Source organism: Eutrigla gurnardus, assembly GCF_963514095.1.
Source record: "Eutrigla gurnardus genome assembly, chromosome: 13".
Lineage (NCBI taxonomy): Eukaryota > Metazoa > Chordata > Actinopteri > Perciformes > Triglidae > Eutrigla > Eutrigla gurnardus.
This window is the reverse complement of record NC_139936.1, coordinates 15,081,848-15,105,232: the sequence shown is the minus strand read 5'-3', so window position 1 is coordinate 15,105,232 and position 23,385 is coordinate 15,081,848. Positions and strand designations below refer to the sequence as shown.

Here is a 23,385-nt window from a genome sequence, read left to right as displayed (position 1 = left end):
CAGGGGGGCAGATGCATGGTGGACTTCCCCGGACCACGTTGACCATTATGCGGCTGGGCGGTGGCCCTGCATAGCCTGCTGGTGACTGTCTGACTACATTAGCATCAAATGGGCTTCCTGGCTTGACTGTCTGGAAAGCAGCCAGACAGACAGACACAGCTCTCTTAAAGGCACATAATGCATGGATAGAAAAATCAATGTCAGGATGTCTTCCTCCCTCTGCATTATTTAAAAGGCAGGATGCACCATTCTTTTTAACACCAAATATGGCAGAGCTAGTTTTCCATCCATGTCAGTGAAACTTGACAAGAAAAGAAATGGAAGGGACAAAGCCGCGCCTTCTGCCATTCAATGTCAGATTTTAATTAGTTCTAATGTGATTTGAAAAACGTTCTCTGATATGTTGTGTCATTTCATCCTGCTTGTTTCTGTGGGTGAAACCTGCAGTCCAACAATCCCAGTTTCACCTTTCCACCGTGTCTAGTGCGTCTCCAGGCCTTGAACGTGTTGTGGTTTTGCAGCAGAATGTGAAGCTGAATGCAGTGGGGAGTCAGTAACCTGATCTGGGAGGGAATCAGTGTCTCAGCAGACAGACAGCTGCTCCTGTCTCACACCTGTCACCCAACAACCACCAGTATCTATAGGACCAGTCACAGAAGGCTGATCCCCCTGCTGGTGCATCATCTCAAAATGCATTTACGTGTTTAGCTGTGATTTCTGTGCCTGCGTAGTTATTCTACAGATTTGAAACGTTTGGAAACCAATGTCACATATATACTACACCATTGTTGTTGTTACCAGGCACGTGCAGAGGATGATCCATCTTGTGTTTGGGCGTCGCCATCTTGTTTTTTTCCACCAGTCATGTCAGGATTATCCTGACAAAATAATAGTGATTCACGTTAGTATCCCGGTAACCATCAAAAAATGGTTGAAACACTTAAAATGGTATTTAAATAACTTGAATCATTAAGAAGCCAATAGTTTGATGATGTCACAGATAAGATGTTTTTTACTGAACATTTAGTGGACAATGAAACATTACATTTCCCTGCATGAATAAATGTTAAATACAATGTATTTTTTGTATCTTTTATTGCAATAAAATTGTATCCTACAGTTTGCAATACAATCCTATATCATCCCATCCTGACAGACATGCAGAACATGTTTCATGTTTCAGGTAATCTAGTTAAAGCATTATGACCTCTAATGCGGGCGTGTCTCTCCCAACAGCTTATCTTTCCTTCTTGTTATATTGATCGCTGCTGGAGGCTGGAGGCTGAGTGCTGAATGCGGCAGTGTTCTGAGAGATGCTGAGTCATGGGAAGCAGCGCTGGTTCATCTGGGCTTTAAAGAGACACACTGCCATGAAAATGCTTCATCATGAACTACTCATACAAAGCATCAAAGAACAAAATCTCCTTCCAGTGCACTGAAAGCCTTTACCACAGCTGAGCTAACCGCAAACACTGAATGCACCATCATCCCAAAGAAAGAGATCAATGAATAATTGACCGGTAATAGCTCAAAGGTCACAGTAGAAAAACAAAATCAAAGGGAATATCTACAATTAGTTGAGGCTGTCTGTAAAACAATCCGTCTGTGACTTTTGCTAACACACTAACGTTGCTAATTTCGTTGAGTGCTTTTTTAATGTAAGCTAGCTAAACTGTTTACATCCTACTCCTGCTAATATGCTAATGTTGCTAAGGTTGATTAGTGCTGTTAGAACGTTAGCTAGCTAAACTGTTTACATGCTACTTCTGCTAACATGCTAATGTTGCTCAGTTTGATCAGTGCTGTTGCAACATAGCTAACTAAACTGTTTGCATGCTACTTCTGCGAGCACGCTAATGTTGCTAAGGTCGATCAGTGGTGCTATAATGTTAGCTAGCTAAACTGTTTCCATGTTTCTTCTGCTAACATGCTAATGTTGCTTAGGAGGATGCCAGCTTTGTGGTTTCTGCTGTTTCTAATTTATTGTTATTCCCTCGAATTGATTTATCACTGTGTGTGATAAAGAAGAAGACTGATATTAACTGAATTAAGGATGTCATCAGGCCAGTCAGTCTGTAATGGCTGCGTTTTGTTTCAAATGGTGTCTTCAACGATGGTGTTCTATAAAAATTAAGATCATCTTCTTTTGAATTCTTATTCTAACATCCTACGACAACAAGATATTATGATTTACTCTGTTTATCTTGTTTCCATGGTTTTTCTGCCACCGCATGTGGTCAAAACATTATCTAATAATATTTCATTTGTTTTGTCTGCACTCACTTGAGGAATTACTTTGTATAAGATGGTTATGCTGTGTAAGTAGAGCACATCCTCCCTGTGACACAGCACTATCATGGAGCAAACAGAGGAGGCCTTTGTGTGTCAGACTACAATGCATACACTGAAGAGACTATGTGACCTACATACTGTATCATTACAAGTGTAGCAGTGGTGTTCCTGTAAAAAAAAAATATCTAGCCCCCCCCCCCAAAAGACTTAACTACTCTGAACAAGCCTAAATCTCCATAAAAATGTATGGTATGCATAAGTATTGTGCTAAAGGTTGTGTAGTCCGCTGCGGTAAACGCATATAAAGCCCTGTGCCTTGGCATAAAGGTCCATTACGCCCAGTGGGAAAGCCTAATCGTCATGGCAACAACCATAGTAGTGATGTCCCCAGGTTAAAAGACGACATTCAGACTGGAAGAAGTCACTTCACAAGATATGGACGATAGGCATTTGGTGTGATATACCTATCATGTGTAAAATAATTCTGTTTCTTCATTCTGAATATCAAATCTGTGATTACAACACAGCTGCTACTGCAGGGCTATTTTTGGTCGCCTGCCTAGTAGATAATCTAAATGGCCGAGGCCAGGTAAATGTTCCTAAGTGTGTTCATTATGTTTGTCTCTTTGACACCACACAAATGTTGAGTTTCTGGAAATATGTTATTGCCATGTGGCTCCAATGAGGCACTATCCAGGCTAAGAATGGAGATATTTGTGTCATGGGCCCCAGACCGAACCATTTTTTCCATGTCCAGTTCTGTTGGCTCAACTGGACTATTTTATTCTGCTAGGCAGCCACGTGGACTGTGAGCCGATCCAGTCTCGGCTCAGCTCGCATTGCGGTTTCAAAAGTGATCAAAATGTGTTCCGTTGATCGACGAAAACAATTATTTCCCTGTGTTTTACAGACGCCAACGTGCCGCCTTGACATGCAGAATAAATTTTGTCGCCATTGTCGCATAACTCCGCCACAATAAGGGAAGAAGGCCAAAGTCTACGGATCAGACGTTAGTCACACGGCTGAGATGAACGTGATTGGCAGGCGGATAAGACCAATGGCGGATAGGCATGTCAACACTTGATTGGTTCAAAATTGTGTCAGCGAAAGATGCCTCCGAAAATAAGCCAATAAACATTCGAGCTGACAAGAAGAAGGCGGGACTTTCTGTCATATAAAAAGGAGCGTTGAGCCCGGGTCGAGTACAGACGGACAGGCAACGCCATTGATTTTACTCTATACCGACAATAGAATAAACTATGAGGGAAATCGTCCACCTTCAAGCCGGCCAGTGCGGCAATCAGATCGGAGCTAAGGTCAGTAAACGTCCTTTCGCCTTTTTAGTTTTTAATGGACTCGTTTAATTCCGAAACACCGAGTTTCTTCTCTTTCGACCGGCGTTTAGTTCCCGTACGTGCCACAGAACCCCAGAAACCACACCCATGAATATCAATGCGCCCCTTTGTGAACGTTCACATTTGAACGACTTCTCTTTCGACTAGTCTTCAATCCGGTCATGTGTCGTAGTTAAATACTAATAAAAACGTTGTATGTATTTCTTCATTAACGTCTATCCTATTGTTGTAGCAATATAAAATATGAAGCCGTTAACGGCTTTAGCTTGATAACCGTTGTTCGTCCGGTAACGTTGCAGCAATGCGAAAAAGAGAAGTGAGCATTTTCGGTGGAAGGAAAACGGGTTCGTTACGATTTTTCACGTTATGACATTAATGAGAACAAACACCGTGTTTAGACCGGTAAATGGGCCGGTTTGTAACGGTTGTCATTTGGCCTACCCGCTTGGCGGTTAGCGACGTAAGTCGTTCAAATCATAACCCGTGACCTCCAGCCAATAAGGGGGCCAGGCCGCGCGCGCCGAAGCAGCACGGCGGGAATATGCTTTAACTTATAGTGTTGTCCGTTAAAGTGCGTTCTCTCCACAAACTGCCATATTCTCTTAGCACTTTAGCAATTTAGTTAAAGTAACTGGACATATAGACTTATTCATGCCCTGCTTTGAACATTGCCTGTTGGAGTGAAGAGCTAACGTTTGCATTCTCTCTCTGACAGTTCTGGGAGGTGATTAGTGACGAGCATGGTATTGATCCAACTGGCACTTACCATGGTGACAGCGACCTGCAGCTGGACCGGATCAATGTCTACTACAATGAAGCCTCAGGTCCGTAAATGCTTCTTTTTTTCTTTTTTTTTAATTATGAATTATTATTATTTTTTTAGTTTCATGAACTACATGATATTTTCTGAGAGATTTGCTCACCATAACTTCTCTTGTGTAGGTGGCAAATATGTGCCCCGTGCTGTGCTGGTTGATCTGGAGCCTGGTACCATGGACTCCGTGAGGTCTGGTCCTTTCGGCCAGGTCTTCAGACCAGACAACTTTGTCTTCGGTAACTTTTTTTCTTTTCTTCTGCATATATGGAGACTGTTTAATCTGCTACCCATAATTTGCACCGTTTGTGTGACTCATAACCTGATTAATCTCTTGCAGGCCAGAGTGGAGCTGGCAACAACTGGGCTAAGGGTCACTACACAGAGGGTGCAGAGCTGGTGGACTCTGTCCTGGATGTGGTGAGGAAGGAGGCAGAGAGCTGCGACTGCCTTCAGGGTTTCCAGCTCACACATTCCCTGGGTGGTGGTACCGGCTCCGGGATGGGCACCCTGCTCATCAGCAAGATCCGTGAAGAATATCCCGACCGCATCATGAACACGTTCAGCGTGGTGCCTTCCCCAAAAGTATCGGACACAGTTGTTGAGCCCTACAACGCCACACTATCGGTCCACCAGCTGGTAGAAAACACAGACGAGACCTACTGCATTGACAATGAGGCCCTTTATGACATCTGTTTCCGTACCCTCAAGCTCACAACCCCCTCATACGGAGACCTCAACCACCTGGTCTCTGCCACCATGAGTGGCGTCACCACCTGCCTCAGGTTCCCAGGTCAGCTCAACGCCGATCTGCGTAAGCTTGCTGTCAACATGGTGCCATTCCCCCGTCTGCACTTCTTCATGCCAGGCTTTGCTCCCCTCACAAGCCGAGGCAGCCAGCAGTACAGAGCACTCACCGTGCCAGAGCTCACCCAGCAGATGTTCGACTCAAAGAACATGATGGCTGCCTGTGACCCACGCCACGGCCGCTACCTGACCGTGGCTGCCATCTTCCGTGGTCGCATGTCCATGAAGGAGGTAGACGAGCAGATGCTGAATGTGCAGAACAAGAACAGCAGCTACTTTGTTGAATGGATCCCCAACAATGTGAAGACCGCCGTCTGTGACATTCCTCCCCGTGGTCTCAAGATGGCCGCCACTTTCATTGGCAACAGCACTGCCATCCAGGAGCTGTTCAAGCGCATCTCTGAGCAGTTCACAGCCATGTTCAGGCGCAAGGCTTTCCTCCACTGGTACACCGGCGAGGGTATGGATGAGATGGAGTTCACCGAGGCGGAGAGCAACATGAACGACCTGGTGTCCGAGTACCAGCAGTACCAGGATGCCACCGCCGAGGAGGAGGGCGAGTTCGATGAAGAGGGTGACGAGGAGCTGGCCTAAATGTCTTTTCCAAAATTCTGATTTAATGTTCAACGTTCTTTCCAGTAGTCGGTTTTGTCTGCTGTTCATGTTAATAAAAGTTCTCCTGTGTATTTTTCTGCCGTCCTGGTTTTCATAATACTCCTCACTGAATTAATGTACAGATAATTCTAGGTGATGAAGCACAAAATGCAAGTTTTTACTGAAATGTAAAGTACATATGCAACACATGAGCTTCTTCTGTGTGCTGTATCTGCTTATGGACAAAACATTAATCTTAAATTTAAAACAAATGATACAGCTGTATATAACTAGTAATGTCTTTAATGAACCAGATTAGAGTACATGGCACTCTGCGCTGTAATATGGATTGGACTACGTGTCAATTTGCTGCACAACTGCTGTTGGGATCAGAACTTGAGACTGACGGTTTTTAAAAGGTATTACCGATTGTGAAGCGGAACCCAAAGCAAGTCTGGTTACCTATGATAAAGTGTTCCAGGAACAGTAGGTGATGTGAATTCTACCAGTTCTCTGATTTAGAAGGTTCTACAGATTTCAAACCTATGCAGAAATTTTCATTGGTAGGTTATCTCCCTGTTGGAGGGATTCTGGTTGTGGTCACTAGGTGGCAGTGTTGCTTGGCCCTCCACTGGTACACCGGCGAGGGTATGGATGAGATGGAGTTCACCGAGGCGGAGAGCAACATGAACGACCTGGTGTCCGAGTACCAGCAGTACCAGGATGCCACCGCCGAGGAGGAGGGCGAGGAGCTGGCCTAAATGTCTCTTTTCCAAAGCTCTGCTGTCTGATTTTTATGTTCAAATTCCTCTCCAGTATTCAGTCTTCTGACTGCTGTTAATGTTAAAGTTTTCCTGTATATTTGATGCAACGGCGTTCACCGTGGCAGAGAGCACCATGAACGACCTGGTGTTTGAGTACCAGCAGTACTAGGATGCCACTGCAGAGGAGGTCGAGTTTGATGAAGAGGGTGATGAGCTGGCTTAAATGTCTTTTTCCCAAAGCTCTGCTGTCTGTTGTAATGTTCAGTCATTTCCAGTTTTCAATGTTCTTTCTGCTGTTCTATTAAAGTTCTTCTGCGTATTTGAATCTGCTGTCCTGGTTTTTATGACCGCATATATGAAGATGCTCACTGATTTAATGTAAAGATAATCCTATGTGATAGACTCCACCCAGAGAATGTTTCACTTTATTTTATTTTTGTTTTTTGTCAGGTGAGATTTCCTGTAAAATGCCAGAACTAGAATCCAAAATGAGTTTATCCCAAGATATGTTTTCTTATCCAAAACGTTTCCTTATTAAGTGTGCACAATAGTTAAAAAGAATAAACAATAAAGCAAAGTCATGCAGACAAGAACATGCATGGGAACATAACTATGTAATGAAAGCCTAAATGCAGCTGTGCCCCAGGTGTATGTGTTATCTTGAACATAATGCAGCTATTATACTGAAATGTTTCAAAGTACACAATCAGTGCATGAGCTGGTATGGTGTTCTGTATTTGAGCATTAATGCTAAAATTAAGTGTTTTTTTTGTACTGGAGTCTACAACACCTTCCCCCAAAAAACCATACAGATGTTAACTGTCTTTAGTGACCCAGATATGGAGTACATGCCAGTCTGCTCTAATCTGGATTATACTACATATACTTAGTTTTAGATATAATGACATTTTCCCAGTAAAAATCGTCGTCTAGTTAGAATGTCAATAGAGAAACACATTGCCAGTATAAATCGTATTTCTAGATATCTAAAATGTTATTTCTTCCAGTCAAAGTTCAGTTTGAAGATATCCTTAAAATGCTTAAGTGGCCGTTTTAATATTTAATAGCTAGTGTGTGCCAGGAACAAAAGGCCATTGGCTTCCGTTGTAGTTGGGTGGAGGCTGGCTGCTCTGCATGGAGAGAAACCTGAACGTCCTTTTTCCTATTTGGGTAAACTGGACCTTTGAAAATGCAGCCAGACTTTCTGTCTTTCACCACATTGGAGCAGTAAAGTATTAATGGAGGCACTACCTCTCATTTATCTGCATGTGTGCGTGTGTGCTTGCTTGTGATGTAAATTGTATTCGCCACTCAAATCCATGGAGCAGTTTTTCAAGATGAAGACTGGCTGGGTGGCTCCGACAAGGATTCATTTTAAAACCAGTTTAAACCTGAATGTATGTTTAAATGTGTTCATATTGTTTGTTTGATGTTATGGTCTGTATTTCTTGCGTGTTTAATTATTTATTATTTACCCTTTCCCTGCGGCTGTAAACGCCGCAAATGTCCCTGTTGTGGGATAAATAACGGATTATTGTATTTTAAATCCTGTTGTATGGAACTTTAAACTTGCTCAAAATGAATATAACGTGTTAAAATAAACGTGATTGACAGGCGGATCAGACCAATAGTGGATAGGCATGTCAACACTTGATTGGTTCAAAACTGTGTCAGCGAATGATTTCCAAAAATGACCCAATAAACAGCCGAGCTGACGCGTGTAGGGCGGGCCTTGGTGTCGTATAAAACTGAGTGTCGAGTCATCGAGTACGAGCACAGAGACAGGCAACGCCATTTATACAGGATTCTACCGCAGCATCTGAAGACGAAAAATGAGGGAAATCGTGCATCTCCAAGCCGGCCAGTGCGGTAACCAAATCGGTGCCAAGGTCAGTAAAGTGTCTTCGATTTTTTAATCCTAAAGTGACTATTTTCATCCCGAAACACCGAGTTTCGGTCCTGGGAAGCAGCGCTTTGTGCTCTTACGCGCCAGAGAAACCACACCCATGGAATATCAATGCGCCTCTTTGTGAACGTTAACATTTATGTTTCACTTAAACGAATCCCCTTTCGGACTGTCTTCCTTGCTTTAATGTATCATCATTTAAATACGAATAAAAACGATTTAATGTTGTAAAATGTGTCTCTAAATTAACGTCTGTTTTAGCAAACCGTCTATGTTGAATATAAATGAAATCCCCGTTAACATTCCTAACCGTTGGCGGAAAATCCGCATTGTTCGTTCGCTAACGTTGCCGCAATGCGAAAAAAGTGACGTGAGCATTTTCGGTGACATGAAAATGGGCGTTGTACGATTCGTAACGTTAAACGAGTAGTGTGTGTGTATATAGATGAAACACCGAGCTTTTCTCTGTAAACGGGCTGTAAATCGGTTTTGTAACGGTTCTCTGGTGGTGAACGAGGCCTGGTCGTTGAGGCCTACCCGTAGATGCCGTTTGAACAGCGCCCTTTTTTTTGCCTGAAGAAGTAGCAAACATCCTTTAGGCGCGTTACAGCGCCGCCGCCTGGCCTGGAATGTGCATGAGACTGTCTGCTGTGCTACATTTAATCCCCTAATTACTAAAATACTCATGCCCTCTCTGAACTCCAACGTAACATGAACTATTAAAACTGGTGTCTCCAAATCGCCCTAGATATGACGTCATCGTCCTTTTCTCTTTTACCAGCTAATTTCACTCCCTATTCTCTGGATATTATTAAATCAACCTATATTCCCCAGCCCCGCCCTCCTGTCATTCACAATGACATGGAGTGTATATAGTGATTTGAGACCATCTTGGGTTGAAAATGAGGCTGCCTTGTGATTTAATCTGCACCATGTCCTGCTTTAAACGTTGCCTGTGAAGAGCTAACGTTTGCATTCTCTCTCTGACAGTTCTGGGAGGTGATTAGTGACGAGCATGGTATTGATCCAACTGGTACTTACCATGGTGACAGCGACCTGCAGCTGGACCGGATCAATGTCTACTACAATGAAGCCTCGGGTGCGTAAATTTATTATTATTTTTTTAATATAAGTATTTTTTTTTAGTTTCATGAACTACATGATATTTTCTGAGAGATTTGCTCACCATAACTTCTCTTGTGTAGGTGGCAAATATGTGCCCCGTGCTGTGCTGGTTGATCTGGAGCCGGGTACCATGGACTCCGTGAGGTCTGGTCCTTTCGGCCAGGTCTTCAGACCAGACAACTTTGTCTTTGGTAACTTTTTTTTTTTTTTTTTTCTGCATATATGGAGACTGTTGAATCTGCTACCCATAATTTGCACCGTTTGTGTGACTCATAACCTGATTAATCTCTTGCAGGCCAGAGTGGAGCTGGCAACAACTGGGCTAAGGGTCACTACACAGAGGGTGCAGAGCTGGTGGACTCTGTCCTGGATGTGGTGAGGAAGGAGGCAGAGAGCTGCGACTGCCTTCAGGGTTTCCAGCTCACACATTCCCTGGGTGGTGGTACCGGCTCCGGGATGGGCACCCTGCTCATCAGCAAGATCCGTGAAGAATATCCAGACCGCATCATGAACACGTTCAGCGTGGTGCCTTCCCCAAAAGTATCGGACACAGTTGTTGAGCCCTACAACGCCACACTATCGGTCCACCAGCTGGTAGAAAACACAGACGAGACCTACTGCATTGACAATGAGGCCCTTTATGACATCTGTTTCCGTACCCTCAAGCTCACAACCCCCTCATACGGAGACCTCAACCACCTGGTCTCTGCCACCATGAGCGGCGTCACCACCTGCCTCAGGTTCCCAGGTCAGCTCAACGCCGATCTGCGTAAGCTTGCTGTCAACATGGTGCCATTCCCCCGTCTGCACTTCTTCATGCCAGGCTTTGCTCCCCTCACAAGCCGAGGCAGCCAGCAGTACCGAGCACTCACCGTGCCAGAGCTCACCCAGCAGATGTTCGACTCAAAGAACATGATGGCTGCCTGTGACCCACGCCACGGCCGCTACCTGACCGTGGCTGCCATCTTCCGTGGTCGCATGTCCATGAAGGAGGTAGACGAGCAGATGCTGAATGTGCAGAACAAGAACAGCAGCTACTTTGTTGAATGGATCCCCAACAATGTGAAGACCGCCGTCTGTGACATTCCTCCCCGTGGTCTCAAGATGGCCGCCACTTTCATTGGCAACAGCACTGCCATCCAGGAGCTGTTCAAGCGCATCTCTGAGCAGTTCACAGCCATGTTCAGGCGCAAGGCTTTCCTCCACTGGTACACCGGCGAGGGTATGGATGAGATGGAGTTCACCGAGGCGGAGAGCAACATGAACGACCTGGTGTCCGAGTACCAGCAGTACCAGGATGCCACCGCCGAGGAGGAGGGCGAGTTCGATGAAGAGGGTGACGAGGAGCTGGCCTAAATGTCTTTTCCAAAATTCTGATTGGAATGTTCAACGTTCTTTCCAGTAGTCAGTCTTGTCTGCTGTTCATGTTAATAAAAGTTCTCCTGTGTATTTTTCTGCCGTCCTGGTTTTCATAATACTCCTCACTGAATTAATGTACAGATAATTCTAGGTGATGAAGCACAAAATGCAAGTTTTTACTGAAATGTAAAGTACATATGCAACACATGAGCTTCTTCTGTGTGCTGTATCTGCTTATGGACAAACATTAATCTTAAGTTTAAAACAAATGATACAGCTGTATATAACTAGTAATGTCTTTAATGAACCAGATTAGAGTGCATGGCACTCTGCTCTGTAATATGGATTGGACTACGTGTCAATTTGCTGCACAACTGCTGTTGGGATCAGAACTTGAGACTGCCGGTTTTTAAAAGGTATTACCGATTGCGAAGCGGAACCCAAAGCAAGTCTGGTTAACTATGAGAAAGTGTTCCAGGAACAGTAGGTGATGTGAATTCTACCAGTTCTCTGATTTAGAAGGTTCTACAAATTTCAAACCTATGCAGAAATTTTCATTGGTAGGTTAGCTCCCTGCTGGAGGCATTCTGGTTGTGGTCACTAGGTGGCAGTGTTGCTTGGCCTTTCTCCACTACAAGTACTCTACTGTGATAACAGGAGCTACAACTACCAATGTCCAAATGTGAGACAGAAGTTTCTGTATATGTTGCAGCCAGACTGGTTGCTAGGCTAAAGAGAGGCATTGTGGGTAAACCACCACCATCCATGTAGACCAGGGGTGGCTGCGATTGCGGACTTGCTGCCGGACCCAGCACAGAGCAGCATTTTTATTATAACAGGACTGGTCCAGTTCTACTCACACCCCAAGTCTTAAGTGAGGTCCCAACACTGATCTGTGATAGGTCTGTAGCCCCAGTGGGTCCCGCCCCCTATAGGCGGGTTGAAAACGTGAGGAACTAGTGTTGTAGTCTCACCCCCTCTCACCAAAGCAGCCTCCAATGATGCAAAACGACAATATTTGCGTCATCGCAGGCTCAGGGAATGTTGCACGACCATTAAAAAATACTACTGGGTTTCTAACGATGCAAAGCTTAATGCAATGGGTGTAAAAGTAATTCTTTAAGTTCTATGTTCATTTATAGGCTAACATTTCAGCTACTTCTCAACTACTTAAATTGAAGTTTAGTGAAGTTATACTTTGTACACATTTTTTTTATGATATGTTGGACGGACAATGAAATGGAAAGGAGATATACAGAACTGTTTCATTAAAAATAGGTCAGTGAGTCCAGAGCAGAGACAGCGAGGGTCAGACTGCCAGCTACAGAGAGGGCCAGAGCCAGCCTGAATGTAAATAGGGTTGTAAATAGTGCTCTTCTTGCAAAATACATTTCCCACTTAATTGCCCTTAGGATACCATAGTTGAACATATCAATTTTACAGGCAGATGTTGTAATTCACATAAGCAAGGGAACATGTCCTCGTAATTTCAATGTTCACAGTCCAAAATGAAAAGGTAATATACACCTTTCCTATTGGCTTAAAGAGCCAACAAATACACGAAAAATGCACTGTAAAAGTAATTATTTACAGTTGCAGCAAGAGGTCAGTAGTGGCTTTCATTTTCCTTATAAATTTGCCCCCCCCCGAGGTGACTGAAACTGAATAAGAATATGTGCGTAGAGGACACACATACTAATAGGCGCGTCCAAATACAGGCATAACTACAACATAAAATAACAGAACAGCCTGACAACCATGATATGATTTCACATAAACAATTTACTATAAGATAAAAGCAGAATATCTCTGTCAAAGTAATCTCCATCTAACGTATGCGTGAACATTGTTGCTGTCATGTGCAAACTTCATTTGACACAATACTTTAATTTCCATGTTACCAGAAGAAAATCATATAAATTGTTATAATATATTGAATAAAAGTAATGAACATCATCTCGTGACCCCCCTCTGTGTCTCTTCAAAAAAAGAAAAGAGAGAGAGAGAGAGAGAAAAGGCAATACAACAATGTACATACAAAAAAAAAAAAGACACAACATAAGCATTACAACCACTAGATGGCCCAAAGCACCAAATACAATTAGTATTAACATTAGACAGGAAATAACCATATTTGGATTAGGGTTAGGGATTAGGGGTTATGGTTAGGATTTGGTGTTAGGTTTATGGGTTAGGGATTAGGGTTAGGGGTCAGAGTTAGGGGTCAGAGTTAGGTGTTAGGGTTAAGGTTGGGGTTAGGGTTATTATGTTACAATTTACAGGACAGGAAAATTGTCATTTAAGTCAATGGAGGCCAAACAGCGTTGATAAACACTTCTTCCTATTTGGGTAAACTGAACCTTTAAAAGTGCAGCCAGACTTTCTGTCGTTGGCCACATGGGAGCAGTAAAGTATTAATGGAGGAACTACCTCTCATTTAGCTGTGTGTGTGTGTGTGTGTGTGTGTGTGTGTATGTGTTTGTGTGTGTGTGTGTATGTGTTTGTGGGTGTGTGTGTGTGTGTGTGTGTGTGTGTGTGTGTGTGTGTGTGTGTGTGTGTGTGTTTGTAATTCGATAGCTCTAGCTTGTGTTTGAACTCATCCACTTGTTTACATTGAAGCACATGTTCATCAGTAATCTTATGTCTCTATAAACTCAGAAATGTATGTAAATGCAAACATGACTTCTAATTAGATTCAAGTAAATATAATGAAATGGTGGATGCTGCCTGAGCCCATCGTCCCTTAAGTGTTTACTCTCCTTCTATCGAATGGCTTCATATGTCACATGGGGATCAATCAAATGCGCTTGTTTGGTTATGTGCGTTGTTAATAAACTGATTTATGGCAGAGCGAAGACACGATCAAGTGGTTCCATTAGCAGCTCTGTGTTCTCGGCCATCTGGAGCAGCGCACATTTAGACTGCATGGGAGGGAAGATAAGGCTAACCATCCAGAACGAAGCCCAACCCACCGCTGCACACACACACACACACACACACACACACACCTACACACCTTGTGATGTACAACCCCTGTGTGTGTGAGATGACTATTTACTTGTGAGCCAGGCAGCAGAGGAAGTGGCTGGTTGATAGAGGCTCCTATCAGGCCGCTCACATGTTCGTGTGACAACATCTGCAAACGGCGACTTCCTGTCTCTCTAGGGGTTCTGATGTGTAGATGGGCGATCGGGGAGGAAGGTACAAGATCAATAGGGATCATGATGTAAACACGGGCTGGGTGGATAAAACCAGTTTAAATTTATACATATTAAATGTAAACATTTTATCGTCAGATTTTAATTCAAACATATTTATTTAATTTAATTGTCCAAAACTTGAAACATGAACCGGTATTAACTTAGAACTTACACAAATGCATCCATCTGGATTCTGGTGTGAAGATGCTAACAAATTTAGCTTCATAATTCAAGGTCAACTTTACAGCTAAGTGTTAAAGTCATCTTAGTAGCGACCTGTCAATCAGCAGGTAGCCCCGCCCCTAAATCATCCCCTGCTTTCTGGGCTGTTTGACTCTAAATGGATCAAAATGTACTAAATGAACATCATGCTGGAATGAAGAAGACTTGGAACTAGAGATTGAGACCATAAACTCATGTTTACAATGTTTATTGAGATAATAAATCAAAAGAGAAGTAGAGTCATTTTCTCATAGACTTCTATACAAACAGAGAAGAGTTGCCCCCTGGTGGCCAGAATACAAGTTTAAGGCACTTCAGTTTGTCTTCACTTCACTAGAACAGGAGGTCGCTGCCTGATTGATACTCACTTGAGAGGCTTAGGGAGCGTTGCCTGCTTTGTTTTATTTGCAGCTTTGAAGTTTTGTATTATTTTTTTTCTCCCTATGGTTACTACCAAAGGGAAACAATTAATTAAAGTTAATTATCAAAAATAATTAAATGGCATAGTTTCAATCTTGGGTCAGAGTGGATACAGGTCTGTATGGGTGGGGTGGATGCTGTTATCATGATTTACACCCACCTTCTAATGAACACACACACACACACACACACACACACACACACACACGCAAACAGTGTATGCAATATTTTAATCCAAAGCATTACAAACCTTCACCATTAGGAGTTTTTCCCTGAAAGCGATGGGTGAGACGAGGAGCATCGTCGCTGAGTAAATGTAACTACATGAAACAGAAGTGGTTTGTTCCGTGGAACAATGCAGTGTGTGTTATTCTGTTATCTCTCGGCAGCATTGGAGCATCTCTTGCTCTCAGGAAGCAGCTTATCAACATGGACACAGAAGTTGAAATGAATTTCGAAGTTTCTACGTTGCTCCACTAAAAGCCGCAAGGTGACAGAGGTTGAACAAAGCAGACGGATGAAAGCGACCTCCCACTGCTCCTCCGCACCAACCCACAGTCAAACAATCGCCATGTCCACGCCTCCCGTTCAGGACTCCCATCAGCCTCGCAGCGGGGGGGTCTGGTCAGAAAGGGAAGGAAATTGCTCTGAATTTCTAGGTAATTGAAAACACCTCTATCCCCTTGTGTCTCCATCTCTACCTGCTCTGAACCCTCCACACCCCTTCTTCCTGCTTCCACCTTCTATACTAACACACTCCTAATGCCCCCCCCCTCCCGTCCCGTCCCCCGGCCGACTCAATTGATGCAAACGATTGAGCCCCCATTTGCCGTCTGGAGGAGAGGCGACCCGCCTGTATGGCTGCTCACTCTCTCCTGCCCCACCTTCTACCAATTGCAGGTATTGATGCCCTGCCATTGTTTCCGGCTGCCTGGGGGGCCGAGTGGTTTCAGGGAAAATTGGGGACCCCTCGGGTGTTTGATGGCTTTTATCGATTCACATCAGACTCCCCAGTTCCCGTTTACTCTCTGCTATGCTGCACGAGCCTTTTAGACAGCAGCTGTATCTGCAGAGCACCTATTGTTCAGAGTATTATTCTGTTCTACCGATAGGACTGATCAGTGTAGGCAGAAGTAAACGTTGTCTTTTTACATCTCAAATTAAAGTTACTCTACGTTCAAATGTCTCCCATTAATTGCATGAATATATATATATATATATATAACAAGAAATAAACAACCTCAATCTTTCTTTATAACACAAGAATGTACACACAAAACCAGCAGGAAAAGGAATATTTCAAGGACACCAGAACCTTGACCAGAACCTTGACCTTGACTTGTGTGCAGTATAATCCAGATCAGATGTTTTTGTGACTGCAGCAGGAATAATCCCTGGTTGTATTTAGGGGAGACTGGGGCTGGTTGTTACATGGGATAGTTACATAGTCTGTAGAAGTGGGCGTTGTCATGGTGACCCTATTGGTGTGGACTACGATGTTGAAGTCTCAAATTTGGCATTTTGTCCATCGCCAGCTTGGAATTTTTGCAACCAGTGAAGGAAGTGACCATATTTGGACTGTGCCTATCATCCGGCGGTAGCACCCACAAAGGTCACATGTCATTCTGTGTTTCACAACTTACCAGCTTTTCCAGAGCTTTCAGCCACATCTCTCAGTATTCATCCTTTGAATTGGCTCAGGTACCATAATGTGACCTGAGACAGTCAGAACGAGTTCATAGGTTGAGCTCAAATGTCCTTTTGGAGCATGTTTAAATGATGTACATTTATAAAAGTCTGACAGACTGAACTTTATGGCAACAAAGAAACACAATTTGTTCAGCAGTCATTTACCTTGGAGTCACACTTTCTGCCATGTCTCAAACACAAATGAGCCTGAGCAGCACTGGCACACAGCTGAAGACAAAAGTGTGCTACGTACAGAAACGCCAACGATCTCTGGAAAACGGAGAGCAGAGCTGCAGTAACGAGTCCTTCGCACCAAATATGGAGACAAAATCAAAAGTGCAATGACAAGGATGCAGGTTAGCACTCTAACAGCCTGTTGAGATGTAGAACAACCAGCGAGCTCACAGAAATAGAGCTTTGTTGTGCTCATCGTTGTGAAGGAGAGACGAGGTGAGAACTGACTCCAGATCAGAGAGCAGGCTCTCCAAGCCAATAACCACCTCTTCATCAGCACCCTGCGACTCCACATTCACCCACTGGAACATACATCAGTTGGAAACGCACGACGCCCGCTCTCCAAATATTTAATTTTCTACTTGAGGGGTACCTCTCGTTTATATAACGGAGAATCCTCTCAATTAGAGCACCTGGGTGGGAGGAACACACACGCACACACACACACACACACACACACACACTCATACACACGTACACGAATACACACATACATGCATACACTCTGAACTGGACTGGGAGGTAAAAATTATGCTTTTAAGAAGACAATAACTGCTATTTGTCACATCTGTTCCTTAAATTCTGTCATGTTTTATTCGCTATCATCTTTTTGTTTCCATTTCCTGTTTTATTTTGGAATTTCCTGTTCTACCTTCAGATATCTTGACCTCCCGTCCTCTTGTGTTAGATTTACATTTAGATCATTTAGAAGACGTTTTTGTCCAAAGCGACTTACAATAAGTCAATGTGTTCCTTCCTGATTGATGCTCCATCGTCTCCTGCTGTCTGTGCCTGCAGGACGGCAGCTTCATAGAGGCCTGTGGAGCTAAATGAACCAATGACCTCAGAAACACAACTACACTGTAAGTATCAGTCAGTTAACTTCACCAACACTTCTAAGTCCCTTCAAATCCAGTCCTGAGGTCCAGGGAGCCACGGGTCCACCTTCCTGATGATCCACCTGCCTGATGATCTACCTGCCCGCGGATCCAGCTGCAGCCACGTGCCATCCTGACAGGTTGTGATCGTTTGCTCTGCTTGGAACTGATGTGTTGTATTAGTATGAGCACAGGCAGCAAGCTGTGCAAACAGAGCCAGCAGGATGTGGGTTTGATCTGAGGCTAAAGGTGGGGGGGAAGTGGTGCCAACAGGTCTGGACCCCACAGACTGGAACCAGTCAAAGCTCCCATTATTTGAGTTTAAACTAAGCAAAGGTTACTGGAGTTAGTGACTTTGGGGATGTAACTTTATTGTTGTGTTGATGCATTCACATGGAATCAGACCCGAGGATAAAAAAACAAGCAGTCTGACGGAAGGATGGCCAAACGAAGATATGTTGCTATGGCGATGGAATAAGCTATATGAAATCTATTGTGATGTAGCTATAAAATGCAGCTTTTCTATTGAAAGTCTACTGCATGTTCTCCTTGTGTGACGGATCTGTGTAACATGTCCCTGAAGGCAAGGGTTAGCCCTAACCCAGCCAATAAGGAATGAGCCGTGTTTTTATTGGTGCAGAGAGGTGTAGTTTAGGTTTCAGGTTATGAGCTCGGCTTAGGTGGTCCTGGGTCTTGGTGGGGCCGTGGGCTGAGCAGGCAGCGTATCTTGGAGGGAACCGCTATTCTGCTGCCTCACCAAACTGCAAACCAAACCAGATGGGCTCATTTATGACCAATTAGCAGTGCGCTGTGAACGGAGCGCCGCTGACTCAACGAGCGTTGATGTTATTCCAGCTTTCATCTGAGTTCATGAGAAACGTGGCAGGTTTTTAAGGTTTGGGTGCATACTTGACCCCAGATGCATGAGAGAATTGGAGACCTGGTCCTGAGATTTGGAAGAGGGGCAGACCTTGATGACTAGCTAGAGAGGATTATTGTTTTATAGTAAACTAAACACACTTGGTTGTCTCATAGGTCGTCCCGGAGGTCGTCTCAGAGGTTGTCTGAGAGGTCGTCTCATAGGTCGTCTCATAGGTCGTCTCAGAGGTTGTCTGAGAGGTCATCTCAGAGGTTGTCTCAGAGGTCGTCTCCGAGGAGGAACGAGGAGAGAGCACCTCAACAGGGAGAGCCGGAACAGAAGGAGATGTTTTGAAGACGTGTTATGTGGGCGACCCGCCAACAGAGGGATTTAACAGGCATTGATCCGAAGAAGATTAAAGCCATGCCATGAGGCCGCCGTTGTATCATCAACATGTTTATGATGCACAGCAACTTGAAGAGTATTGTAAATGTGCACGACTAGCAAAAGTTCACCTTACACTGTTTTGGTGCGCCAGCGCCTATCATATTTTTGACACTTATTTAATACGTCACACTATAGCGTCGGTGTGTTCCACGTCACAGTCTCACTGGTTCTTCAAAGCCGGGACGCTTCTGTAGAAGGAGACGCCGTTGTGGCGTTCTTTATAAAAGCTGCGACTGCGGCGTTTCGACAGCTCTCCTCTCCGTGTAAAAATGCTGAGTTCTTCCACTTAACCGCTGAACAGGAACACGATGAGGTCGCCGGGCTGCTTCTAACACGGCAGCAGAGACACGAGTGTCCTGTTACTGAAAGGGGGGTTCGAGTCCGATGCAGGAATGTTGCTCTTGTCTACCCCGGCCTTCCTCCCCCCTCACGCTCCTCTAATCGTTCCCTCCATCAATTCTTTGGCCTTTCCTTGACTCCCTCTGTGATGGTCCACTTCACTTCACTCATAAACAAGCCCCCCCCAGCCCCTTCCACACCTCCATACTCCTGTCTGCCTCTCGCTGCCTGCCTCTGAGTCACATCAGACCTTTTAACAGTAATTAGTTGAGGGACTGCAGCACAGCAAGACATTTCCCTCATTCCTCACCATCTCTGGGAGAAGAGGAAAGGTACGTCAAAATGATGTGGGCGGAGCCTTCTGAGAGAACGACGGGTTCATCACACACATCCAGATACAACCGGGCTGAAGCTTTTTGTTGTCTTTATTATGTGCTTCACAAGATAACAACATGAAAAGGGACTCAAAGCAGCTGCTGCACACATCTATGTGTGCGTTTACTCAGAATGATGCAGTAACAAGAAAAGGTTGTTGATGCACCCAAACATGGACTCCACCTCGAGGCGGGCTGGTTCCTCCCCGAGGAGGAGATCCCGACGGGTACCAGCCTCCTACGACAGGAAGCCTCTCGATGAATACTCCTTCCTCTAATTGTCCCTGCGACGCTTATCAACGCTGCCAATCCAAACTACAGCGGAAACACAATCTTCCTTTACAGTCGGGAAGAACACAGAGGAGAGACGGGAGACGAGGAGACAAGAAAACAAGGAGACATGATGGGGAGATGAGGAAACGGGGATACGAGGAGACAAAGAGACAGGGAGACGAGGAGATGGGGAAACAGGGAAACAGTTAGACAAGGAGATGGGGAGATGAGGGGACCAGGAGACTGGTAGACTGGGAGACTGGGAGACTGGGAGACGGGGAGACGAGGAGATGAAGAGACGAAGTGATGGGGAGATGAGGGGACCGGGAGATGGGGAAACGGGGAGACGAGGAGATGAGGAGAGGAGGAGACGAGGGTGCTTGCCGGTCTCTTCCATGTTCAGGGAGGGGGTTGAGGGATGGGGGTTGAGGGATGGGGTTGAGGGATGGGGGTGAGGCACTTGTAAAATCCTTGTGAGTATGTTCACGTGCACAGACACAATTCCTGCACTCTGACTACAATCAATCAATCAATGAAGCTGTTTTCTTCAGGGTGAGGATTCCTTGAAATTAGCTCATCGTGGCGGTGTGGCGCCCGCTGACCTCCTGCCACGGCGGTTAGATAAGCCCACTTCAGGCTTTGATCTTCAACAACCAGAGCAGACATCCACTTGTTTACATTTCCTCTCCCAATATGGACCAGCTGATATTTCTCTTCAGCCGACCAGCAGCGTTAGCAGCGTTAGCAGCGTTAGCAGCGTTAGCAGCGTTAGCAGCGTTAGCAGAGCTGTTCTCACATGGTTATCACAACGAATGGCGTCCTGATAACGTCACACAGACCAAGATTCAAGCTGCTCACCGGCTTTCCTGAAGGAATTTTTATTCAGACATGCAGCTGTGTTCACCACTTTCACCGTGATAGAGCGACTGTATGGTGTGTGTGTGTGTGTGTGTGTGTGTGTGTGTGTGTGTGTGTGTGTGTGTGTGTGTGTTTGGAGGAGAGCTTGCCTTCACTAAACTCTCCGTTCATTATCAGCGCAGACATCTGGAAGTGTCTGCCGTCTGGCTCCACTCGGCTTATCAGTTTCTCATTGGCTTACGTAATTATAGAAAGAGAAAACACACACATGGCTTTGTGTGTGTGTGTGTGTGTGTGTGTAGCCATGCATCCACTCAAAGCCATGTGTGTGTGTGTCCATACACACATACGCAAAGAGGCATTTAGCAGCCCACCTAAATCCAAAATAGATCAACTTAACTCCTGGTGGCAGCAGAGTGGCTGCACAGACCATCACAGACCATCCATCCATCCATCCATCCACCGTCTACTGCTTATCCTGTATTCAGGGTCGTGGGGGGGCTGGAGCCGATCCCAGCTGACATTGGGTGAAGGCAGGATACACCCTGGACAGGACGCCAGTCTATCACAGGGCTGACATGTAGAGACAGACAACCATTCACACTCACACCTACGGGCAATTTAGAGTCGTCAATTAACCTATCCCATCACAGACAAGTCTGATATACTGGTTTTATTAATCCATCACAGACCAGAAAGTCTAATATTGTGGTTTTATTACTAGAATCCATCACAGCGTCCTATTTACCAGCTCTTCACACTATTAAAGCATTCCATAATAGAATGCCTCAAATATGTTCATCAAAGTTGAATGTATTTTAAAAACCTAAAAGATTCGCGGTTTTGTGGAGAGACATGGTTCTGCTTCACTCTGAGGTCATGACCAGCAGAATAAACACAGCAGAAGATGAGGCTAGAGATTGTTGGAGACCTCCAGGCCTCTAGACCTCTTACCCAGCAGCACCTTCGCTAACCTTCACAGAGAAAGTTCAGTTCAGCAGAAACAATCCCACAAACCTCAAACTGTCAGGATTCTTTTTCTGGTTAAAGATGAGTTCATCAAACTAGTAAGAGGCCACCTTGTCGACCAGCCCCCCACCACATCCATGGCCCCCTATTGTAGTAGCTGTGCAGGTGTATGGCTGCTGATAAGAAGTGTAGGGGGCCCGTGGTTCATCAAGGTGAGGCAGCATCGGGCCCTCGGCCCTGCGCTGGCATTTCCAAACCGGGGAGCATCTACCGAGGGGAGCAGCTGCTTATCAAGCCGACTGACTGAGGACCAGGCGCCCAGCGGAGCCACGGGGACTTGAACTCCCGGCCTGTATCCCAGCATCTCACCCAACAGTGTCTGGCAGCGGGGCCCTGCTCTCAGGGTGAGCCTGAACACCCCCCTCCGTTTCTGAACCGGGACTGTACACCTCTCACCCTGTTCTGCTATGATATCTCTGTCTGAAATGCCAAACCTACACACACACACACACACACACACACACACACTCACACACGTTAACACTGACATTTCAGCTGCACCTCTCCTGATCAGCATACTCTCCTTTGTGCACTCGGCTCTTCAGAATGATATCGATGGTGAGTGGCTGTCGCTTGTAGGTGAACGTTAATTTATTGTTGCCTCAAATATGTAATCAGCAGAACGGGAGAGTCAACAAAAGGCTGTTTTAAGGGCAACATGTCTGCTGCTCTCAATGGTCCACTAAGCTATGTGAACACAAAACACATTTTAAATGAGAAATTAATACATTTGAACCAGGCAGCAACTTCCTGTTCTTAAAAGTAAAGCCAAGTCTGAGGTGCCTTAAACTGTCTTTCTCTCGGCTGGCCACCAGGGAGGCAACTCCTCTCTGATTGTATAGAAGTCTATGAGAAAATGACCGTACTTCTCTCTTGATGTATTATCTCAGTTAACATTGTAAACATGAGTTTATGATCTCAATCTCTAGTTTCAAGTCTTCTTCAATCCAGCATGATGTTCATTTAGTACATTATGGTCCATTTAGAGTCAAACAGACCAGAAAGCAGGGGATGCTTTAGGGGCGGGGCTACCTGTTGATTGACGTTGTCGTTGTCCATTATGGGAGTTGTTCGTATTTTTTTCTTACAACTTTAACCCCTTCACAGTGTGTTGTGAATTTATTCACATATACCTGACTTAAGACTTCAAATCAGCAGTCCACTCATGGATGGGTGACTACATCATCCGATAAAAAATACTTCTCATCAAAATATATTAAAGTACAACGATACATGGCAAATTGAAGTACTCTTCTTTTATTTCCCCCTATACAACCTCTCATAAAACAAGAACAAGGTATCATGGAGGGACCCCATAAAAAGGCTCTAAAAGTAGTGACTGTTAATATTCCTAAAAATAAAAATATTGGAGCTAGGGAACTCGTCTTCGGTCCACCCATTCCTGGGACATGTGAGCCTTGTCCCGTGAAGTGAATTGCATTATACCTTTCCCAGGTAAAATGCAAAAATTCACCTGAAACTTATTTTACGTTCTATCACTAATGTTGGGTGAAAATCACCCGAACACGTGCCTGTTGAAACAGCAG

At 44.8% G+C, this 23,385-nt stretch overlaps 2 protein-coding genes across 2 annotated transcripts; both read left to right on the top strand.

Annotated features, from left to right (window-relative positions):
* The first annotated feature begins 3,484 nt into the window (after positions 1 to 3,484).
* On the top strand, positions 3,485 to 5,955 carry LOC311023774 (tubulin beta-1 chain). Its single transcript, XM_084025820.1, has 4 exons — positions 3,485 to 3,608; positions 4,363 to 4,471; positions 4,590 to 4,700; positions 4,802 to 5,955. Exons 1-4 carry the CDS (start codon positions 3,552 to 3,554, stop codon positions 5,860 to 5,862), a joined length of 1,338 nt encoding a protein of 445 aa, XP_083881946.1. The 5' UTR covers positions 3,485 to 3,551; the 3' UTR covers positions 5,863 to 5,955.
* A 2,415-nt stretch (positions 5,956 to 8,370) lies between these two features.
* LOC311022899 (tubulin beta-1 chain) lies at positions 8,371 to 11,106 on the top strand. The gene is made up of 4 exons (XM_084024491.1): positions 8,371 to 8,515; positions 9,523 to 9,631; positions 9,738 to 9,848; positions 9,953 to 11,106. Exons 1-4 carry the CDS (start codon positions 8,459 to 8,461, stop codon positions 11,011 to 11,013), a joined length of 1,338 nt encoding a protein of 445 aa, XP_083880617.1. The 5' UTR covers positions 8,371 to 8,458; the 3' UTR covers positions 11,014 to 11,106.
* The last annotated feature ends 12,279 nt before the right edge of the window (positions 11,107 to 23,385 follow it).

Excerpts from the sequence above, each read along its gene's own strand:
- LOC311023774 (XM_084025820.1), top strand. The coding sequence starts at position 3,552 with ATGAGGGAAATCGTCCACCTTCAAGCCGGCCAGTGCGGCAATCAGATC. Across the intron at positions 3,609-4,362 it reads GCAATCAGATCGGAGCTAAG|TTCTGGGAGGTGATTAGTGA; the intron begins GTCAGTAAACGT and ends TCTCTCTGACAG. Across the intron at positions 4,472-4,589 it reads CTACTACAATGAAGCCTCAG|GTGGCAAATATGTGCCCCGT; the intron begins GTCCGTAAATGC and ends TCTCTTGTGTAG.
- LOC311022899 (XM_084024491.1), top strand. The coding sequence starts at position 8,459 with ATGAGGGAAATCGTGCATCTCCAAGCCGGCCAGTGCGGTAACCAAATC. Across the intron at positions 8,516-9,522 it reads GTAACCAAATCGGTGCCAAG|TTCTGGGAGGTGATTAGTGA; the intron begins GTCAGTAAAGTG and ends TCTCTCTGACAG. Across the intron at positions 9,632-9,737 it reads CTACTACAATGAAGCCTCGG|GTGGCAAATATGTGCCCCGT; the intron begins GTGCGTAAATTT and ends TCTCTTGTGTAG.